Source organism: Pongo abelii, chromosome X, assembly GCF_028885655.2.
Source record: "Pongo abelii isolate AG06213 chromosome X, NHGRI_mPonAbe1-v2.0_pri, whole genome shotgun sequence".
Taxonomy (NCBI): Eukaryota; Metazoa; Chordata; class Mammalia; order Primates; family Hominidae; genus Pongo; species Pongo abelii.
In genome coordinates, this window is record NC_072008.2 from 44620393 (window position 1) to 44639627 (window position 19235).

Below are 19235 nucleotides of genomic sequence, written 5' to 3' on the forward strand. Positions count from 1 at the left end.
CCCCCTGTAGCAAACAGCCGACCCTATGTATATAGATTAGGGTTACAGGAATTCAAAAGAGTATACTATGGAGCAGTCAATGCCAGAGAAAAAAATCATGTAGAATTTGAGTCTTAAAGTGAACCTTGAACCATGCACTGAATTTGGGCAGAGTAAAAGACACTGAAACATGTTGAAGGACCAGGACTAGACCCAGCTAGATACAGGGGCATTTCCTACAGTAGTGCGACATGAACTTTGAAGAGTTAATGTGGAAATCAATCCACAGAGAGCCTTAAATAGCAAAATCAGACACTTAACATCTTACGGGGTATAAGGCTCATTTCTGCTAGTATTTCTAAAGGAGGCTGAAGAGGTGGATTGAAATTCAAGAGCCCTCCACAAGGCTAACCTTCCTTTCCTAGTCGCCACCACAGCTGCAAGAGAAAGAGAAGGGGCTGGAAAAAAACAAGGGCAAAAGAGGTATGCCTGAAACTGCCTTTGCAAAAATTATGACAGTAAAAGAAATGTGACCTAACTGACTCCATCTTGCTTCTAACCTCCAAGCTGCTCTTGTTCATTCCTGGACATAGGCCGAACTAACTTTGGGAGGAGTTGATAGTTTAAATTTGAAACAAAGATGATAACAGCTCCTCCCCAAAACAAACCCCTGATCCTTGCTTGGGGACCAGATCACCTTTGTAAAACTAATAAATTAGCCACAAGATTGGAAATTATGGCTTAGGAATCATGCAGCCTGAGACCACAAGATTTCTAACCTCCCCAATTGCTCCCATAGATAACATTACTATTATAAAACCTAAGATAATTTTCAGACCCTGCATTCTGATGGATCAGCTGGCACCACTCAGACAGGTAAACTGGCTCATCTGGTCTGTGGCCCCCATCCAGGAACTGACTCAGTGCAAGAGGGCAGATTCAATTCCCTATGATTTCATCCCCGAACCAACCAATCAGCATTCCCCATTCCTTAGGCCCCTGCCTGCCACACCATCTTTTAAAAACCTCAGTCTCAAAATTTTCAGGGAGACTGATTTGAGTAATAAAACTCTGGTCTCCCATTTAGCTGGCTCTGAGTGTATAAAACTCCATTGCAATTCCTCTGTCTTGAGAAATCGGCTCTATCTGGGCAGTGGGTAAGAAGAACCCATTGGATAGCTACATGCTTGCTTCTTTGAGGGGCAGCAACCACTGCACACCCACCCCCCTCAACCCCCCGCATACACACACACACACACACACACACACACACACAAAATTGCTACAAACTCTTACCAATATATCTTTGTCCAGCTATAATAGTAACAATAACTAAGAATATATGATGGGGCCTTTTAATTTTAAACATTAAAATCCACCAAGGCCAACAGAGTTGTGTGGAAGCATGTGGGGCCCATAAAATCCAATAATGCTATAAAAATTGAGGAGAAACCAAAATATATCAAAGTCAGAATGCAGTTCATTCAACCAAGTTGCTGCTAAATTTATGAGCAAATTCTCCACCCAAATAGTATTATCCAGATACTTGTTAAATATTTCCAATTCTCTTGCTAAATAAAATAAAATCAGCCACACGTAATTATTTAAAATAATGCTTTTAGCATGAAAGGAACTACTACTAAAACCTCTCCAAAACTCTTGGCTTCTGAGTTGTGAATTCACACATTCAAACTCAAAACAACAAAACACACACACTTTTTTTTTAAGTTCAGCGATGCCAATTGCTATTGTTATTCTAATTGACATAGCATGCAAAACTCCGTTTTTGCACTATCAGAGTATTAGCTTGAAATTTCAATTCAGAATTCTATACCTTAGAAACTAACACGTTGAGACTTTGTTTGATATGATGTAACAGTCCATGGGGCACTTGTTTAAAATGTTTGCCCCCATGCACACACACCCCCAGACACTTACACAAACTTGAGATTTGCCATTACAGCCTCTTAAGATGGCATGGCAACCTGCCTTTGCCATAGTGACTGTGAATTGGTACTCAGTCTCAATTCAAGGAAATTAGCAAATGTCTTAGCAAACGATAAAGTTAGGAACATAACTATTCCTAGATCCTAGATCAGTGCTCCTTGGCATCTCAACTCCCTGATTCCCATTCCACCACTGTTGGAAAGGTGGCAGCCAAATCCAGACTCTGCTTCATATCAAATTAAAAGCTAAAATCAGCACCCCTTCCTCATTGCTAAAAATTGGAAGGGCAATTTTATCACATGCATAAGTTGATTAATCAATTAGTTATCAAGGCCGCTACAGAAACCGTAAAGTTAATCCAAACTGAGAAGCTGGCTATAGTCATCTACATCAGGAGCTGTTGATCTGTTTGCAACCTCTATTTCAGAACTCCAGCACAGCAGTCTCTTGTTTCTTTCTAGCCTACACTCAAAAGCCCAGATGCTTGACAACCACAAGACAAAGGCAGGTAGTGTGAGGCGCTTGATAAGAATGGGACAGCTTACTAGGACCACCATGAGCTAGATAAGCAAATATAAATGTCATTTCTATTGCCACAATAGCTAACAATTGTAGCACTGTTCTAAGCACTTCAGAAGTATTAAACTTTTTTTTTTTTTTTTTTTGAGACAGGGTCTTGCTCTGTCACCCAGGCTGGAGTGCAGTGGCGTGATCACAGCTCACTGCGGCCTTGACTTCCTGGGCTCAAGCTATCCTCCCACCTCAGCCTTCTGAGTAGCTTGGGACTACAGGTGCACAATACCATACCCTGCTAATTTCTGTATTTTTTGTAGAGACGAGATTTCACCATGTTGCCCAGACTAGTCTTGAACTCCTGGGCTCAAGTGATCTGCTCACCTCGGCCTCCCAAAGTGCTGGGATTACAGGCGTGAGCCACCATGTCGGGCCACATTAAATTCTCTTAATCATTGGGAGTATTAAAGGCTGGAAAGCGGAAGGAGAGGAGGTGGAGAGAGGTTGGTTAACAGATAAAAAATTACAGTAGATAGATGAAATGAATTCTGGTGTTCTGTAGCACTGTAGGATGAATATGTTTAACTATAATTTATTGTATATTTTCAAAAAGCTAGAAGAAAGGATTTTGAATGTTCTCAACACAAAGAAATGATAAATATTTGAGGTGATAAATATGCCTGATTTGCTCGTTACACATTGTATACACATATGGAAAGACCACCCTTTATCTCATATATATGTACACTAAAAAAAGGAAAACCCAAAAGAAAAATGGGCAATGGATTTGAAAAGGCACTTCGCAAAAAAAGGAAATGGAAATAGCCAATAAACATACTAAAATATAGTTAACCTCATTAATAAATGAGATATGCAAATTTTTTTAATGCTCTTAATCCTCAGAGAGAAAAATCTCTGAGTATATTCTATCGTCATCCCTATTTTATACATGAGTAGTCTGAATTTTTTTTTTTTTTTTTTAGTTTTTGAGACAGGGTCTCCCTCTGTAGCCCAGGCTGGAGTGCAGTGGCACAATCATGGCTCACTGCAGCCTCAACCTCCTGGGCTCAAGCGATCCTCCCACCTCAGCCTCCTGAGTAGCTGGGACTACAGGCGCATGCCACCACACCTGGCTAATTTTTGTATTTTTTGTAGAGATGGGGTTTCACCATGTTGACTAGGCTGGTCTCAAACTCCTGGGCTCAAGCAATCTGCCCACCTCGGCCTCCCAAAGTGCTAGGATTACAGGCATGAGCCACTGTGTCCGGCCTAGATGGGGATTCTGAGAGACAGAGTTTTAGTAATTTGCCCAAGGTCACTCAACTAGTGTAAGTGGTGAATCCAGGAATGCAAACCCAACACCTGAGCCCTTAAGCAATAGGCCTCATATTCTTTGTGCTTTTTTGAGAAAAGTAATAGATGTCTCCTTGTTTAAGTCATCAGGGTTGAATTGTTACTTTTGCTTTTAGCAAATATAATAGCAAAAACATCCACCATGACCCGGAAGGGAGGAAATAGACCAAATAATTGAATCTAGACTCAATCCCTTAAAAGCTGGGGAAGTATTAAAAGAGAGTGCTGTAGAAATCCCTCTACAGTCACCAGCAGTTACTGGAAATTTGGGAATTGAAGAGAGACAGTTAATATTTAATATTTCAATAAACATTAACAAAACTTATTTTTCTTTTTTTTAGGTTAATAGAAAATTTGATACAGAATTATCTAAAACTATTATTCTTAGATATTTCTGCCTGATCAGGTTCTGGACTAATTTGCTTCTATTCTGTGAATAGTGTGGGATTTTTTTTCCTCCCTCATCTAATATTTATTTTAAAAATTCATTTATTCTTTTCTTTTTTTCTGTACTTTTATGGAGAAGAAAAAGTCATTCAGCAGATACTGTGAACCTCCCAGAGACAATAACAAAATTGCCTCGGGTATAGTGGGATCTGAGAGTGTAAGACTATAAGAGCATGAAAGCCATCATTACTTATTAATTAAGGTAAATCACTCAAAAACTAACCCCAAATGTGCAAATTAAAAAGGCATGTCAAGGAAAACCTCAAACATTTTTAAGCTAATTTCCTCTCTTTCTAAAACTAACTTGAAAAAGTGTTGTGCTCATGATCCTTAGCCATCAACTCAATATAACAATAAGATTGATTTTATATATTTAATAATGTATTTAAATCAGTAGAGTGAAAAACAAAATTTAAATCAATAAGATCTGGAGAACTGCAGAATCTTTCTCATAAGGCTCTGATATTTTTGCTCTAAATAATTCAACTTAAGGCACCAATCAATAAAGAGAATTCTAAAGATTTTACCCGAAGTAAATTGAAACCACTGGCTCATGGTAGCTGATTCGTGCAGCCATTCCCAAATTCCTTCTCCCTTGCAAGTCTCCATTTAAAAACTCCAGAAAAAGCTACACACTGCACTTGTTTCCTCAGCCTCTTTTTAGGAGTCTGTTTTGAAATTCTATGAAGGATTTTTGCTCTCTTGAGCCAAGGGACAGATAGAGGTCACGTTCCCCTCATTCACCTCTTCTTGCCTTGAAATGTATATATGATCCCTGGAGCTGCAGCAGCCATCTTGGGATAATGAGCAAGATTGCAGAAATGCTGGCTGAGACAATGTTGAGCCTCTAAACATGTGCCAGCAGGCACCTACCTCTGAAGCAAGAGAATAGGGTCTGGAGGCAGGGAACCTAAGGCCAATTTACGCTGACTTCTTAGAACTAAATCAAAAGGAAAACCACAACTTTCCACACCTAAGTAACAAAAAGACCCAAGGGAGGCTACTCCCTTTGCAATCTCCCCGTGACCCCCACCTTTTTCTTCATGGCAGATGGAAAATTGAAAGTATCTGATTGGCTGTAGAAAGCAAAAAGTATCTCTGATTGATTGCAGACAGTTTGCATAGAAGTGTAACTATGTAACTTCACTTTAGCCTCTGATTGGTTGCTTTCCACAACCAATCAGATGCTTGCATAGGGTGTAACCTTTGTAACTTCACTTCAGCCTCTGACTGGTTGCTTTCCGCAACCAGTCAAACTGATTGCTGGGCCACTACTTCATTTACATAGGGTCTACATCAAGTAACCAATGGGAAGCCTCTAGAGGGTATTTAAACCCCAGAAAATTCTGTAAAGGGGCTCTTGAGCCCCTATGCTCCGCCCACTCCCAGACTGTGGAGTGTACTTTCATTTTTAATAAATCTCTGCTTTTGTTGCTTAATTCTTTCCTTGTTTTGTTTGTGCATTTTGTCCAATTCTTTGTTCACGATGCCGAGAACCTGAACAGCCTCCGCTGGTAACACCTCCAGGCTTCCTACTTGATGAAAAAAATAAATCCCTGCTTGTTTAAGCCTCTATTAGTCAGGTATTCCATTACTTTCAGGAGAAAGCATTACAAACTAACGCATGCAGTCTCTAAAAGCTATCTTTTAATTTTTTTTTAGCAGAATAAGATTATTAACTGATCTAAAGAGTAATTTTCTTTATATAATAGGAAAAAAAAAAAAAAAGACAAATAATCTTGACAAAGAGAAATAAAGTGGGAGGAAGAACTGAACCTGATATTAAGGTTTACTATACAGATACAGTAATAAAAACTGTGTGGCAATGGCAGACGGATAGATACAGCGACCAATGGAACAGAACAGACAACTCAAAAGACAACCCACAGGAATATGCTCAAATGGTTTTGTAAAAGATTCAAAAGCAATTCAATGGAAGGATATCCTTTACAACAGATGGTGCTTGAGCAGTTGGGCATCTAAAGGCCAAAAAAGTTCATCATGACCTAAATCTCACACCTTAAATAAAAATTAACTTAAAATGGATCACAGAATTTTTTTTTTTTTTGAGACAGGGTCAAACACTGTCCCCCAGGATGGAGTACAGTAGTGTGACCACAGCTTACTGCAGCCTCCATCTCTCAGACTCAAGCCATCCTCCCACTTCAGCCTCCCAAGTAGTTGGGACCACAGCTGTACCCCACCACACCGGGCTTTTTTGTATTATTATTTTTGTAGAGTCAAAGACCCCTTATGTTGCCCAGGCTGGTCCTGAACTCCTGGCCTCAAGCAATCCTCCCACCTCAGCCTCCCAAAGTGCTGGGATTAGAGGCATGAGCCACCATGCCCGGCAGATCACATTAAATATAAAATGTAAAACTATAAGTCCTTTAGAAAAAAACAACAACAACATAGGAGTCCAGGCACAGTGGCTCACACCTGTAATCTTAGCACTGTGGGAGGCCGAGGCAGGTGAATCTCTTGAGTTTAAGAGTTTGAGACAAGCCTGGGCAACACGGTAAAACCCTGTCTCTACAAAAAATTAAAAAAAAAAAAAATGAGCCTGGTACGGTGGTGCACACCTGTTGTCCCAGCTACTGGGGGGGCTGAGGCAGGAGGATTGCTTGAACCTGGGAGGTTGAGTCTGCAGTGAGCCGAGATTGTGCCACTGCACTCCAGCCTGGGCAACAAAGTAAAACCCCATCTCAAAATAAACCATCACAGGAGACAATCTTCATGATGTAGGGCTAGGCAGTGAGTCCTTAGACTTGACACCAAAAGCACAACTCATAAGAGAAAAAACCGATAAATTAGACCTTATCAAAATGAGAAACTTTGGCTCTACAAAAGATACTGTTAACAAGATGAAAAGATAAGCCACAAACTGGGAGGAAATATGTGCAAACCACATCTCAAAGGACTAGTATTCAGAATGCATAAAGAATTCTCAGAACTTAACAGTAAAAAAAACAAGGCTGGGCACGGTGGCAAACGCCTGTAATCCCAACTACTTGGGAGGCTGAGGCACGAGAGTCACTTGAACCTGGGAGGCAGAGGTTGCAGTGAGCCAAGATCATGCCACTGTACTCCAGCCTGGGCAACACAGTGAGACTCTGTCTCCAAATAAATAAATAAATAAATAAATCTTGGTAAAAAACAATCCAATTAGAAATGAGCCAAAGACACAAACAGACATTTCACTTAGCTGGATATACAGATGACAAATAAGCACATGAAAAGATATTCAATTAATTAACCATCAGAGAAATGCCAATTAAACCCACGATGAGATATCACTACACACCTATCAGACAGCTAAAATAAAAATAGTGACAACACCAAATGCTGACCAGGGTGCAAAGAAACTAGATCACTCATATGTTGTTGGAAATGTAAAACGGTAATTTGCTCTCAAAAATAGTTTGATAGTCTTTTTATAAAATTAAACATGTAAGTATGACATAACATGCAATTGCACTCTTGGGCTCTTATCCTAGAGAAATGAAAATGTATGCTCACACAAAAACCTGTACATACATGTTCACAGCAGCTTTATTCATAATAGCTAAAAACTAGAAACAGCCCCAATGTCCTTCCAAAGGCAAATGTAAAGAAATTGTGATACATACATGAACTACTCAGTAGTAAAAATGAATGAACAGTTGATATACGCAACCACCTGGATAAATCCCCAGGGACTTATACCAAGTGGAAAAAACAAATTCCAAAAGGTACATACTTTGTGACTCTATTTATGTAACATTTTGAAATAGCAAAATTTTAGAAATGGAAAACAGATTCGTTGTTGCCAGGGGTTAGGAATGGTAGGGTTGGGGGAGTTGGTGGAAGGCAGCGAAGTGTGGTTATAAAAGGACAACATGAGGAATTCCTGTAGTGATAAGACTGTTTTATACCTTTACTGTGGTAGAAATGTATACATTTCACCACATGTGTAGGTTAGACTAAATACACACACACAAACATACAAATGAATACAAGTGAAGCTGGGGAAATCTGAATAAGATCAGTGGAGTATATCAATGTCAAGATACTGATTGTGATATTATACTATAGCTTTGAAAAATGAGCTGGACGCAGTAGCTCACACCCGTAATCTCAACACTTCAGGGGGCTGAGGCAGACAAATCACTTGAGTCCAAGAGTTCGAGACCAGCCTGGGCAACATAGCAAGACCCTCCAACTCTAGAAAAAATAATTTTTAAAAATTAGCCAGGTGTGGTGGTGTGCATCTGCGGTCCCGGCTACTCAAGGGGCTGAGGTGGGAGAATAAATTAATCCAGGGAGGTCGAGGGTGTAGTGAACTATGATCATGCCACTGCACTCCAGCCTGGGTGACAGAGCAAGACCCTATCTTAAAAACAAAAAGAAAAGAAAAGAAAAATGTTACCATTGGGGCAAATGGGGTGAGGGGTAAATAGGACCTCTCTGTACTCTTTCTTAAGTGAATCTACATGTTAATTTACAATTATCTCAATAAAAACTTCAATTTAAAAAAAAAGGAAAGAGAAGGTCCACTTTCTTTGGTCACTAGGAGAGGCTCTACTCACGTGCCTTTTATAAAGTTTAGGTCTGAACACAGCTGAGCAACAAATGACTAAACTCTAAATGAAATGATATGGAAATAGTCCTGTAACTGATTGAACAAACATCTGTGCTTGAATTTAACAGAACAGTATGTTTCAATTACCAAATTCATGTGAAGAAGCAAAGGTTAAATTACAGTTAAACCATGCAATTGACCTAAACTTCCCCCCACCCCCAACCCCGAAAAAAATCTAGCGGTTTTGACCATTTCCTCCTTTGGGATGTCAAACATACCATTAGGAAAGCAGAGAATTTGTTTAGCCTTCAGCTGGTCAAGCTGGTCACTTTGCCACACTGGAGTTGCCAGGTAGAATTTGAGCACCCAGGGTCCTGGGTAATGGGGAAATAAAAATGCCCACCCCTCAATACCCTTTGCTTTAGGGAATCCTCCCTCTGCAAGAAGTTGGCTCTGCCCTTTCTGCAACTGTAGAAACAGAATAAACTCCCCCAGGAAATGGCCTAAGAAATCCCTTTACATATGTACCATTAGCATAGCTGGAATCCTACTGAGGAGAGAATGGTCTCCTTAGGAGTCCTGACTGATGAATATGCATAGACAAACCTGCTGCTTCCAGGAAAACCCAAACTGGATGCCAATAAGAGAGAGAAAAAGATCCCTCAGCATGGCGCAAGAGGCCACAGAGAGGCTTTGAGTCACAATTTAGATAGGGACATCTTCATATTGCCCTGGCTGCTGTGTATAAACCATGTATCCTGAGATGCTTATCTCCTATTTAAGCCACAAAAGCGAATGACTTTCTTCATCCTTTATATTCACTACTGCTAAAATAAGAACTATTTTGTTCCACGGCAGCAGCGGAAGACATAAGCAGGAAACTAATTCCAGAGAAGATTCCCCCAAGCTGTGTTTATTTCCATCTATGTTTTAACCATGGTTGCTGCAGGTAGAGGCAGCAATGGACAATCACCTATTAAGGACCCAGTTTGAGTAAGGAAGGCGCTGAGAACATGAAGGGCAACCCAAAGAGCCACCAATCACAGTTTCTTAGTCAGCTGAGGACTGCCACGATCACACATAAAGAACACAAAACACAACACAGGAAATAAGGCGGTAAATGGGCAATATGATCATGCAAGGTTAACCATCTGTCTGATGGTTCTTGCTGAGAAGATCGGGGAAGGCTTTAATGAGGAGCGGGGATTAGAGCCAAGTTTTGAGGGAAGGTCAGGATCTAGATGGGAAGAGGAAGAGGCACGAGGATGCTGCTATCAGGCAAAGGGACAAACAAACTAATAATTTAGTGGAAAAGTCCAAAATACACCCAAAGGACAAAGAGTGAACATGCTGGATTAACTGGAGTATTAGGCTTATTTCCCATTATGGAAAAGAAGATAGTTTAGAAAGAACAGTATTCTTGGTATCCTTCGCAATATTGATATACTCATGTGTTACTTGTATAATTTAAAAACACAAAGAGATTGTAATGAAAGGGATACTACTAAGTCTGACAATACCAGATTCACAGGTATTGTCTGTGGCTGGTGTGACAAAGTTTGTTGGCCATTATTAACAGCCACTATTGAACCCTCTTTTCCCATTCCCACCTCCAAAAGTAGATGGTGAAAAAAAAACAAGATAATTTCCCAGCATTCCTTGTAGCAAAGGATGGCCATGTGCATCAATTTTAGCAAATAAGAGGGAAGGAGGGAATCTATTGGGAGGCTCCTGGAAAACATTTTGTTTTCTCATATAAGAAGAGCTGTTTCCCCTCCCTCTCCTTCCTGCTTGTCTTGAACATGGTTACATGTAGTTGTGATGACTGGAACTGAGGCAACTATTTTGCAACTATGAGGTCACAAGCCTAAGAAAGAAAAGCCAATATTCTGAAGATGGCAGAATGCAGAGATAAAAAGAGCCTGGGTTCTTTATGGCATTCATCAGTCACTGCCTAAATCTGAAACTGCTACACCTCTGAAGTTCTCATGATATGAGAAAATTAATTTGGCTTAAACCACTGTTAGTCAGGTATTCTGTGACTTACAGTCAAATGTACCCTAGGTGACAGAGCTATGAAGTTCAGTACAGAATGCATGGTGACAAAAATTAGGTGTTTGAATCTTACATAGGCAAAGAGACTCCAATTCCTGAAATTCAAATGAACATTTAGGAATAGCAATGGAACATGTTATTTCCAAAGTATGGATGGCAGCTTCAGTAAGCAGCCCAATCTGAAATAATGTAATTTCAAGGATATTTTAATAGTTACTGGGAACAAAGTGACAGAATTCTTTATATCAAAACTATCCTGTGATCTAGCGTAGTAGACAGCAATTGTTTTGTCTGCCCAGCAATCCCATACCACCAAAACTGGATTATTTGCCTTTTTGTTTTGTTTCGTTTTTGTTTTTTGAAATGGAGTTGCACTCTTGTTGCCCAGGCTAGAGTGCAATGGCGCGATCTCGGCTCACCGCAACTTCTGCTTCCCAGGTTCAAGTGATTCTCCTGTCTCAGCCTCCCGAGTAGCTGGGATTACAGGCATGCGCCACCACGCCCGGCTAATTTTGTATTTTTAGTAGAGACAGGGTTTCTCCATGTTAGTCAGGCTGGTCTCACACTCCTGACCTCAGGTGATCCACCTGCCTCAGCCTCCCAAAGTGCTGGGATTACAGGCGTGAGCCACTGCACCTGGCCTATTTGTCTTTTTATTATTGAGTTTTGGGAGTTCTTTACATATTCTGAATCTAGTCCCTTATCAGATAACATGCTTTATAAATATTTCCTCCCACACTGTCGGCTGCTTTTTCACTTTTTTGATAGTGTCTTCTGAAGCACAGTTTGGCTATTTATTGCAACATTATTGGATAATAACAAAAGACTGGAAATAATGTAACTGTACACCAAAAGGGGATGGGTTGAATAAACTATTGTAAGTCTACACAATGGAGTACTACGTAACTGTAAAAAGAAATGAGGAAGAGCCCTATATACCACTACCAAGTGATCTCCAAGATATACTGTTAAAATGAAAAAAGGAAGGTTCAAAAGACTGTGTAGATTATGCTACCATGTATTGAATAAAAGGGGAACATGTGAATATATTTAACAATTTGCTGTTTTAAAAATTTTTAAAAAAGAAAGAAAGAAGAGAAGGAGGAAGAGAAAGAGGATAACCCCAGACTAAATAAAGGTGTTTTTTTTTTAAGTTATTATGGAGAGAGGGAGAGAATAAGATTGAAGAGACAGAGATAAAAGCTAGAGCTTTCTGAAAGTAACTTACTTTGCAAATTTGACTTTGAGACCATACAAATGCTTTTTTTTTTAAGTTCAGAATCAAAAGCACAATGAAACAAATGAACCTAACTGGATACTGAGTTGATGACTTAACCATACCGACAGCAATGATTTAAATGAAACTAAAACCCAGTAATTTGACTATACATTCCTGGTGGGATATACCCTCACAACAGAAATAGCTATAAAGAAATCTTAAACTAATTTCAAAACTCAAATTGTTAATAATATTATTATTAATTAAAAATTATTATATGGTTGTATATTTTTATGTTGGGATAAGTAATTCAGCTAATGTACTTATGAAGCGAGATTACATGTAAATATATAAAATCAAAGAAGTAAAAACCCTATAATCCTTAATTTGAATTGGAAACAATAGTTTTTGAACTCATATCTTATCCTTAAATATATGTACATATTTTTTAGCCTTAAGAGAATGAAAATTCAAGTCATAGACTGGAACAAAATATTTACAGACCATACATTCAATAATAGACTTGCATCCAACTTGTATCCAGAATATATTAAAAATGACTTTCAAAACTCATCGGGCAGATCACTTGAGGTCAGGAGTTCAAGTAAGGAAACACCCCAATTAAATATGAGTAGAAGACATGAACAGATATTTCACCAAAGGGGATATACGGATGGCAAATAAGCACATAAAAAGATGTTCAACATCATAGCCATTAGGGAAATAAAAATTAAAATCAAGAGGAGATACCAGGCCGGGTGCGGTGGCTCAGGCCTGTAATCCCAGCACTTTGGGAGTCCGAGGTGGGTGGATCGCCTGAGGTCAGGAGTTCAAGACCAGCCTGGCTAACATGGTGAAACCCTGTCTGTACCAAAAATACAAAAATTAGCTGCGTGTGGTGGCACACACCTGTAATCTCAGCTATTTGGGAGGCTGAGGCAGAAGAATAGCTTGAACTGGGAGGCAGAGGGATGCAGTGAGCCAAGATCACGCCACTGCACTCCAGCCTGGGCGACAGAGTGAGACTCAGCCTCAAAAAAAAAAAAGAGAGAAAAGAGGAAATACCACTATACACCTATTAAAATGGCTACAATCCAAAGCACTGGCAATACCAATTACAAGGATTTGGAATAACAGAAATTCTCAATCATTGCTGGTGGGAATGCAAAATGGTAATTTCTTATAAAGATAAACACACACGTACAATATGGCCAGTTCAAAATTTACATAAAAGTAAGCATCCTGCCATTCACAGGAAAGCAATGACCATTTTGCTAAAATTTTCAACTTCTTATACATGCAAGCAAAGCTTTCCTTGTTTAATAAGTATCGGAAAGGCCAGAAATCTTCTCATTCCAGTTGAAAATGAAATTGATGTGTGCTTATTTCAAGTTTGACCCGGAATTATTTATGTGGCAAAATATAAACACAGATTTCAGAGTGGAGAGGTAAATTTTATTATTTATTTTCAGCTTTTAAAAAATAAGACTCTTATGTACATACAGGTCTATAAAGAAATCAAGATTATAATTTTGTAACTGTCTATATTTAAGCCCAATCATGTCAGTCAGTAAAAGAACTTAATTTTTAAGTCTTGTATAAAATTGTATCTTAGGTTATATTTTTACTCATAATGCTTTGTCATACAGTTTTAGTAGCTTTATTACGTAACATTGTCAATACATTTTGATGTGGAAAACAGCATTAATTACAATGAGTTTACAACCTTTATTTAAATTAAATCAGCCTACTTTTTGAAAAAGTAAATTCCATCTTAGATAGAAACAGAAATAACTTGAATTATTTAACATGTTTATATTATGCTGACTGAAAAGTTTTTTGAATGTATGAAAAGGAAAGAAAGGTAAGCTAAGTTTAACTATCTGTTTTGGGTTTTTTTTTCCCTCAAAAAAGCTGGTGAAAAGTCCTTTTCAGTTTTTAATAGGGGAGAAAACTACTCTTGTTCATACCATATACCATATATCATTCCTCAATAGCACCCTCTATGATGGAAACTATAGAGAACTTTTAGGCCTACTTGGATAAGGTAAAAAGGAAAAATAAATCAAGTAGAAAATTTTACCATAAAACAACTTGAAGTTTCCTCTACTACATTCCCACTTGCTTTAGGGTTGATAACCCTTTGTGAGAAAGAGAAAGAGTAGGTAAATGAGTTGGCTGAAATCAAGAGATCCACAGAAAACTACCATTTTTTACTTTAAAAAGACAATTATTATTGGATTATTATAGCTACAATATTCTCATTCCAGTTGAAAATGAAATTGATATGTGCTTATTTCAAGTTTAACCCAGAATTATTTATGGGAATTGATTTATTTCACATCAATTCAGAACTGGCCATATGGCAGGTGTGTGTTTAACTTTATAAGAAATTACCATTTCGCATTCCCACCAGCAATGAGTAAGAATTCCTGTTATTTCAAATCTATGTGAGCAATTGGTATTGTGTTTTGGATTTTAGCCATTTTAATAGGTATACAGTGGTATCTCATCTTGATTTTAATTCTTATTTCCTTAATAGCTATAATGTTGAACATCTTTTTATGTAATTACATATTTATTATCACAGATTGTGCTAATGTACCATGGGCTATAGATATAGTTTTTACGCAGGAGTTCTCTAAGACCTCAAAATCATTTCAAAGACTCCTCCAGGGTGAAAACATTGAGATTTGAGGTGATGAAAATGTTCTGAAACTAGTTAGAGGTGTTAGTTGTTGCACAACAGTGTGAATGTAATAAGTACCACTGAATTATATACTTTTAAATAGTTAGTGGTTACTTTCATGTTACACGAAATTTACCTCAAAAAATTTAAGAACATATATTGAGAAAGGCTGACAAGGCTCTTTGAAGGGTGAGAGACAAGATCTGACCTTGAAAGAAGCTGAAGATCTAAATTTAAATAAGAATTGCCCAGTCTGGACAATATAGTGAGACCGCATCTCTACAAATAATAATTTTAAAAATTAGCTGGGTATGGTGGTGCATGCCTGTAGTCCTAGCTACTGTGGCAACAGACGTGGGAGGATGTCTTGAGCCCAGGAGGTTGAGGCTGCGTGCAGTGAACTGTGAGCTGTGATCCTGCCGCTGCACCCCAGCCTGGGACAAAGAGCAAGACCCTATCGCAAAAAAAAAAAAAAAAAAAAAAGATGGAGGTGACTCGAATGAGAGTGTTTTTCAAACACTGATTGCACAACCACAGTAACAGGCATATTTTAGTGCAGGCCAGTTCACATACATACACAAGCACACACAGGAAGGACAAAAAAGTCCGTGAAACACTTAACTCTTCTCAAGGATAATACACTCTAATTCTTTATTCTACCCCACTCTCTTCTTTTTCTTTCTTGTTTCCTTTTCCAAAAAAAAAAAAAAAAAAGCTGGTCATGATTCATTAAATTCTTATTTTTTTTTTATTGCTGCAAATTCATATATGTTTTCTTTCTTCTTAAGGAGGACTTTGCTTCACTACAAATTAGATGATGGGCTATTTACAGCAAACCCTCCTAAGATGGTGGCAAGGTAGCTTCATTAAAAGCAGAAAGAGCGGCCAGGCGCTGTGGCTCACGCCTGTAATCCCAGCACTTTGGGAGGCTGAGGCGGGTGGATCACCTGAGGTCAGGAGTTCGAGACCAGCCTGATCAACATGGTAAAACCTCAATTCTACTAAAAATACAAAAATTAGCCAGGCGTGGTGGCACACACCTGTAATCCCAGCTACCCAGGAGGCTGAGGCAGGAGAATCGATTGAACCTGGGAGGCAGAGGTTGCAGTGAGCCGAGATGGCGCCACTGCACTCCAGCCTGGGTGACAGAGCAAGACTCCATCTCCAAAAGAAAAAAGAAGCAGAAAGAGTGAGCTCCTCATCATTCATTAGAGACACTCAGGATCAGGATGGGCCACACAACCATCTGTCCAAAATACTGCAGAAAGGATTTTTGGCTTTGGCTGGAAATGTCCCTTTTAATTTTAATATTTTCAATTTTGATAATATGCCCAAGATTCTCTTGCTCAATACAAGTTCAGCATGGAAATTGTTGGAAAAAAGATACAGTGTATCTAGAATTCAGTTGTGATGTTTCCCTAAGGTTTTCAACTCATATCAAAATAATTTTAATGTCATCAGAGGTACAAATGTTCATATTTTAGAAGGCACAATACTTCTTGTATTTCAGAGAGAGAAATACAGGTTGCATATCACCTAGCTGTGGACAGAAATCAATCTATTGCTTTTGACTGACCACTGGCAGCTAAGTAAGGGGCACATAAGTTCCTTTTCAATTCTATGGAAAAGCAATAAAAGTTAGCTGTGTTATAATTTTAAATCCAAACAGCCAAGTAATTATGCTATCTACAGGAGGCCAAGGTTTTTCACTTGGTAATTTAATTCAGCAAGCGGGGGATGGGGGGAAGGGGAAGATTAAAAGGCCAGATATGGCTTTACTGACTTTCTAACCATTCTATGCCAGAGAACATCCAATCTTTTAACTAAGTACAAGTTTTTAAAATATTAATTTGTGGGCAACACATAGTACATTTAGTACCAAGGCTAGTGTAACAATTTTTTAAATGCAGTCACCTAATTTTGGCACATACTAGGATACTCAATAAATAAATACTGATTTGTTGAATGACAGTCCAAGGTACTGTCATTCTCTAGTACACACGCACGTACACATATGCGCGCACACACTCCCATTGTTCTCAGGCATAAAATAAATACATGTTTTAAATATTCATGAGTCTAGAAATAGACCCACACGTAGATGGATGCTTGAGTTTTGACAAAGTGGCTCTGCAGAGACATGGAGAAAGAGTCATCTTTTCCAAAAATTATTCATCAAAAACATCATTAAGAGAGGGAAAAGGCCAATCACAGACAAGAAGATATCCAAAATTTATATAGAACTTCTACAAATCACTAAGAAATAGGCAGACAACCCAGTAAACATTAGACAAGAGATAAGTAGGTACTACACAAAAAAGTAGTGACCAATAAATGGTCATACAAATAAAGCCAGGCACGGTGGTTCACGCCTGTAATCCCAGCACTTTGGGAGGCTGAGGCGGGCGGATCACCTGAGGTCAGGAATTCAAGACCAGCCTGGCCAACATGGTAAAACCCCGTCTCTACTAAAAATTAAAAAAAAAAAATTAGCCAGGCATGATGGCGCATGCCTGTAATTCCAGCTACTCGGGAGGCTGAGGCAGGAGAATCGCTTGAAGCCGGGAGGTGGAGGTTGCAGTGAGCCAAGATTGCACCACTGCACTCCAGCCTGGGCAACAGAGCAAGACTCCGTCTAAAAAAAAAAGTAGTGACAAATAAACGGTCATACAAATGACCAACAAATGTGTAAAACATGCTCAATTTCATTAGGAATCAGGAAGTACAGATTATAACTACAAAGAGTTGCTATACCCACCAACCAAAATATCTAAAATTTAAAAGACTAACAATACCAAGTGTTAGAAAGAATGTGGAGCAACAGGAACATAAAATGCTGGTGGGAATTTAAGTAGCATAATCACTTTGACAGCATCTACTAAAGCTGAACATATGAATACTGTATGATCTAGCAATCCTACCAAAAGACATGAACAAAAATAGTCACAGTAAAACTATTCTTAACAACCCCAAACAAGCCAAATATTTATCAAGAGTAAAATGTATATATAAATGATGTGAAAATCATACAATGCAATACTACAGAGTAATAAAAATGTACAAAACTACCTCTATAGACAGCCACATGGACAAATCTAACGAACATACTGTTGAGCTAAAAAAGCCAGTCACAAAAGAATAAACACCAAACATTTCCATTGATAAAAGGTTCAAAGGCAAGCAAAACCTAATTATAGTGATAGGAGCCAGAACAGTGGTTATATCTGGAGAGTAGAGAAGGAGTAATGAACAGAAAGGTTGTAGGTAGAGCTGTCACATAAAATACAAGATGCTCAGTTAAATTTGGTAAACAATACATAATCCTTTCCCATAAACAGGTTCCATGAAGTATTTGAGATGTGTATTTTTATTCGCTAAATCTGGCAACCCCAGTCAAGGGTGGTATTTTTGGAGAACAGGTCATATTTTATTTATTTTTTTTGAGACAGGGTCTGGTTCTGTTGCCCAGGCTGGAGTGCAGTGATGCAATCATGACTCACTGCAGCCTCGACATCCCAGGTTCAAGTGATTCTCCCACCTCAGCCTCCTGAGTAGCTGGGACTACAAGCATGTGCCACCACGCTTGGCTAATTTTTTCAATCTTTTGTAGAGACGAGGTCTTACTATATTGCCCAAGCTGGTCTCGAATTCCTGGGCTCAAGGGATCCTCCCACCTCGGCTTCCCAAAGTGCTGGGATTACAGGCGTGAGCCACTGCACCCAGCCCCCATATTTAATTTCTTGATATTCATTTTGTTATCATCCATTGTGCATCTTTCTGTATATGTGTTGTACTTCATGATCTTAAAAGATTTTTAAAAAGCAAAACTACACGCAGAACCTTGCAGATTTATAAATATTTCATCCATCCACTGTTTTTCCTTCCCATCCTTAATCACTGCACGTGAGAGCTATGATACTTCTGCAGGAGGCAGGCACTGGTAATCAGAGTGTTGCTGGGCAAAAAGCTGTAGGCTTTACTTTCATTTTTTATTAAAATTACTTTTACACAGCATGCTTCTTTACTTCTGGAATCTGTTTTCATGTCCCGTCTCTCAGGGGCCTTTCTTGTTTGCGTGGCTGGCTTAAACTTACCAAAGGGCAATGCTATGCTGGAAGGCCAGCCTCTGCCCATCAACCAAGAAATGCACAAATCAGTGTTCAAAGTTGGACTGACCAGACGTGTAGGGGTCAGAATTCAATGGCGTGAAGCTACAAAGAAAAAACTGGTACTTTAGGGCCAACAACTTAGATACAGACACTGTTTGGAAACCATAAAGCCAAATGCTTCAATCTGCTGCCTGCTTTCTAAAGTTATCAAAGGTTTACACAATTGCCCTGAGTGGCTCCATCTAATTACCTCCCATCTAATTGGGAATTAGCTTCTCCTGCAGACACAGATGGCTGACCCAAGTGAAGAGTAGTAACCAGTGTAAACAAAAGCCTGAATCATTTTCCTGCTGTCGTTTAAAT

At 38.9% G+C, this 19235-nt stretch overlaps 1 protein-coding gene across 2 annotated transcripts in view; it reads right to left on the minus strand.

The window, feature by feature from the left end:
- EFHC2 (EF-hand domain containing 2) overlaps positions 1-19235 on the minus strand; it is a 202392-nt gene that overhangs the window by 181720 nt on the left and 1437 nt on the right. The window contains exon 1 of one of the 2 annotated variants that reach the window (XM_024240475.3): positions 9079-9281. The exons of the other annotated variant lie outside the window; for it this stretch is intronic. Coding sequence (XP_024096243.1) covers positions 9079-9081 — 3 coding nt within the window. The 5' untranslated portion in view covers positions 9082-9281. Of the gene's footprint in view, positions 1-9078; positions 9282-19235 lie in introns of those variants that run through there. 2 annotated transcript variants of the gene reach the window in all.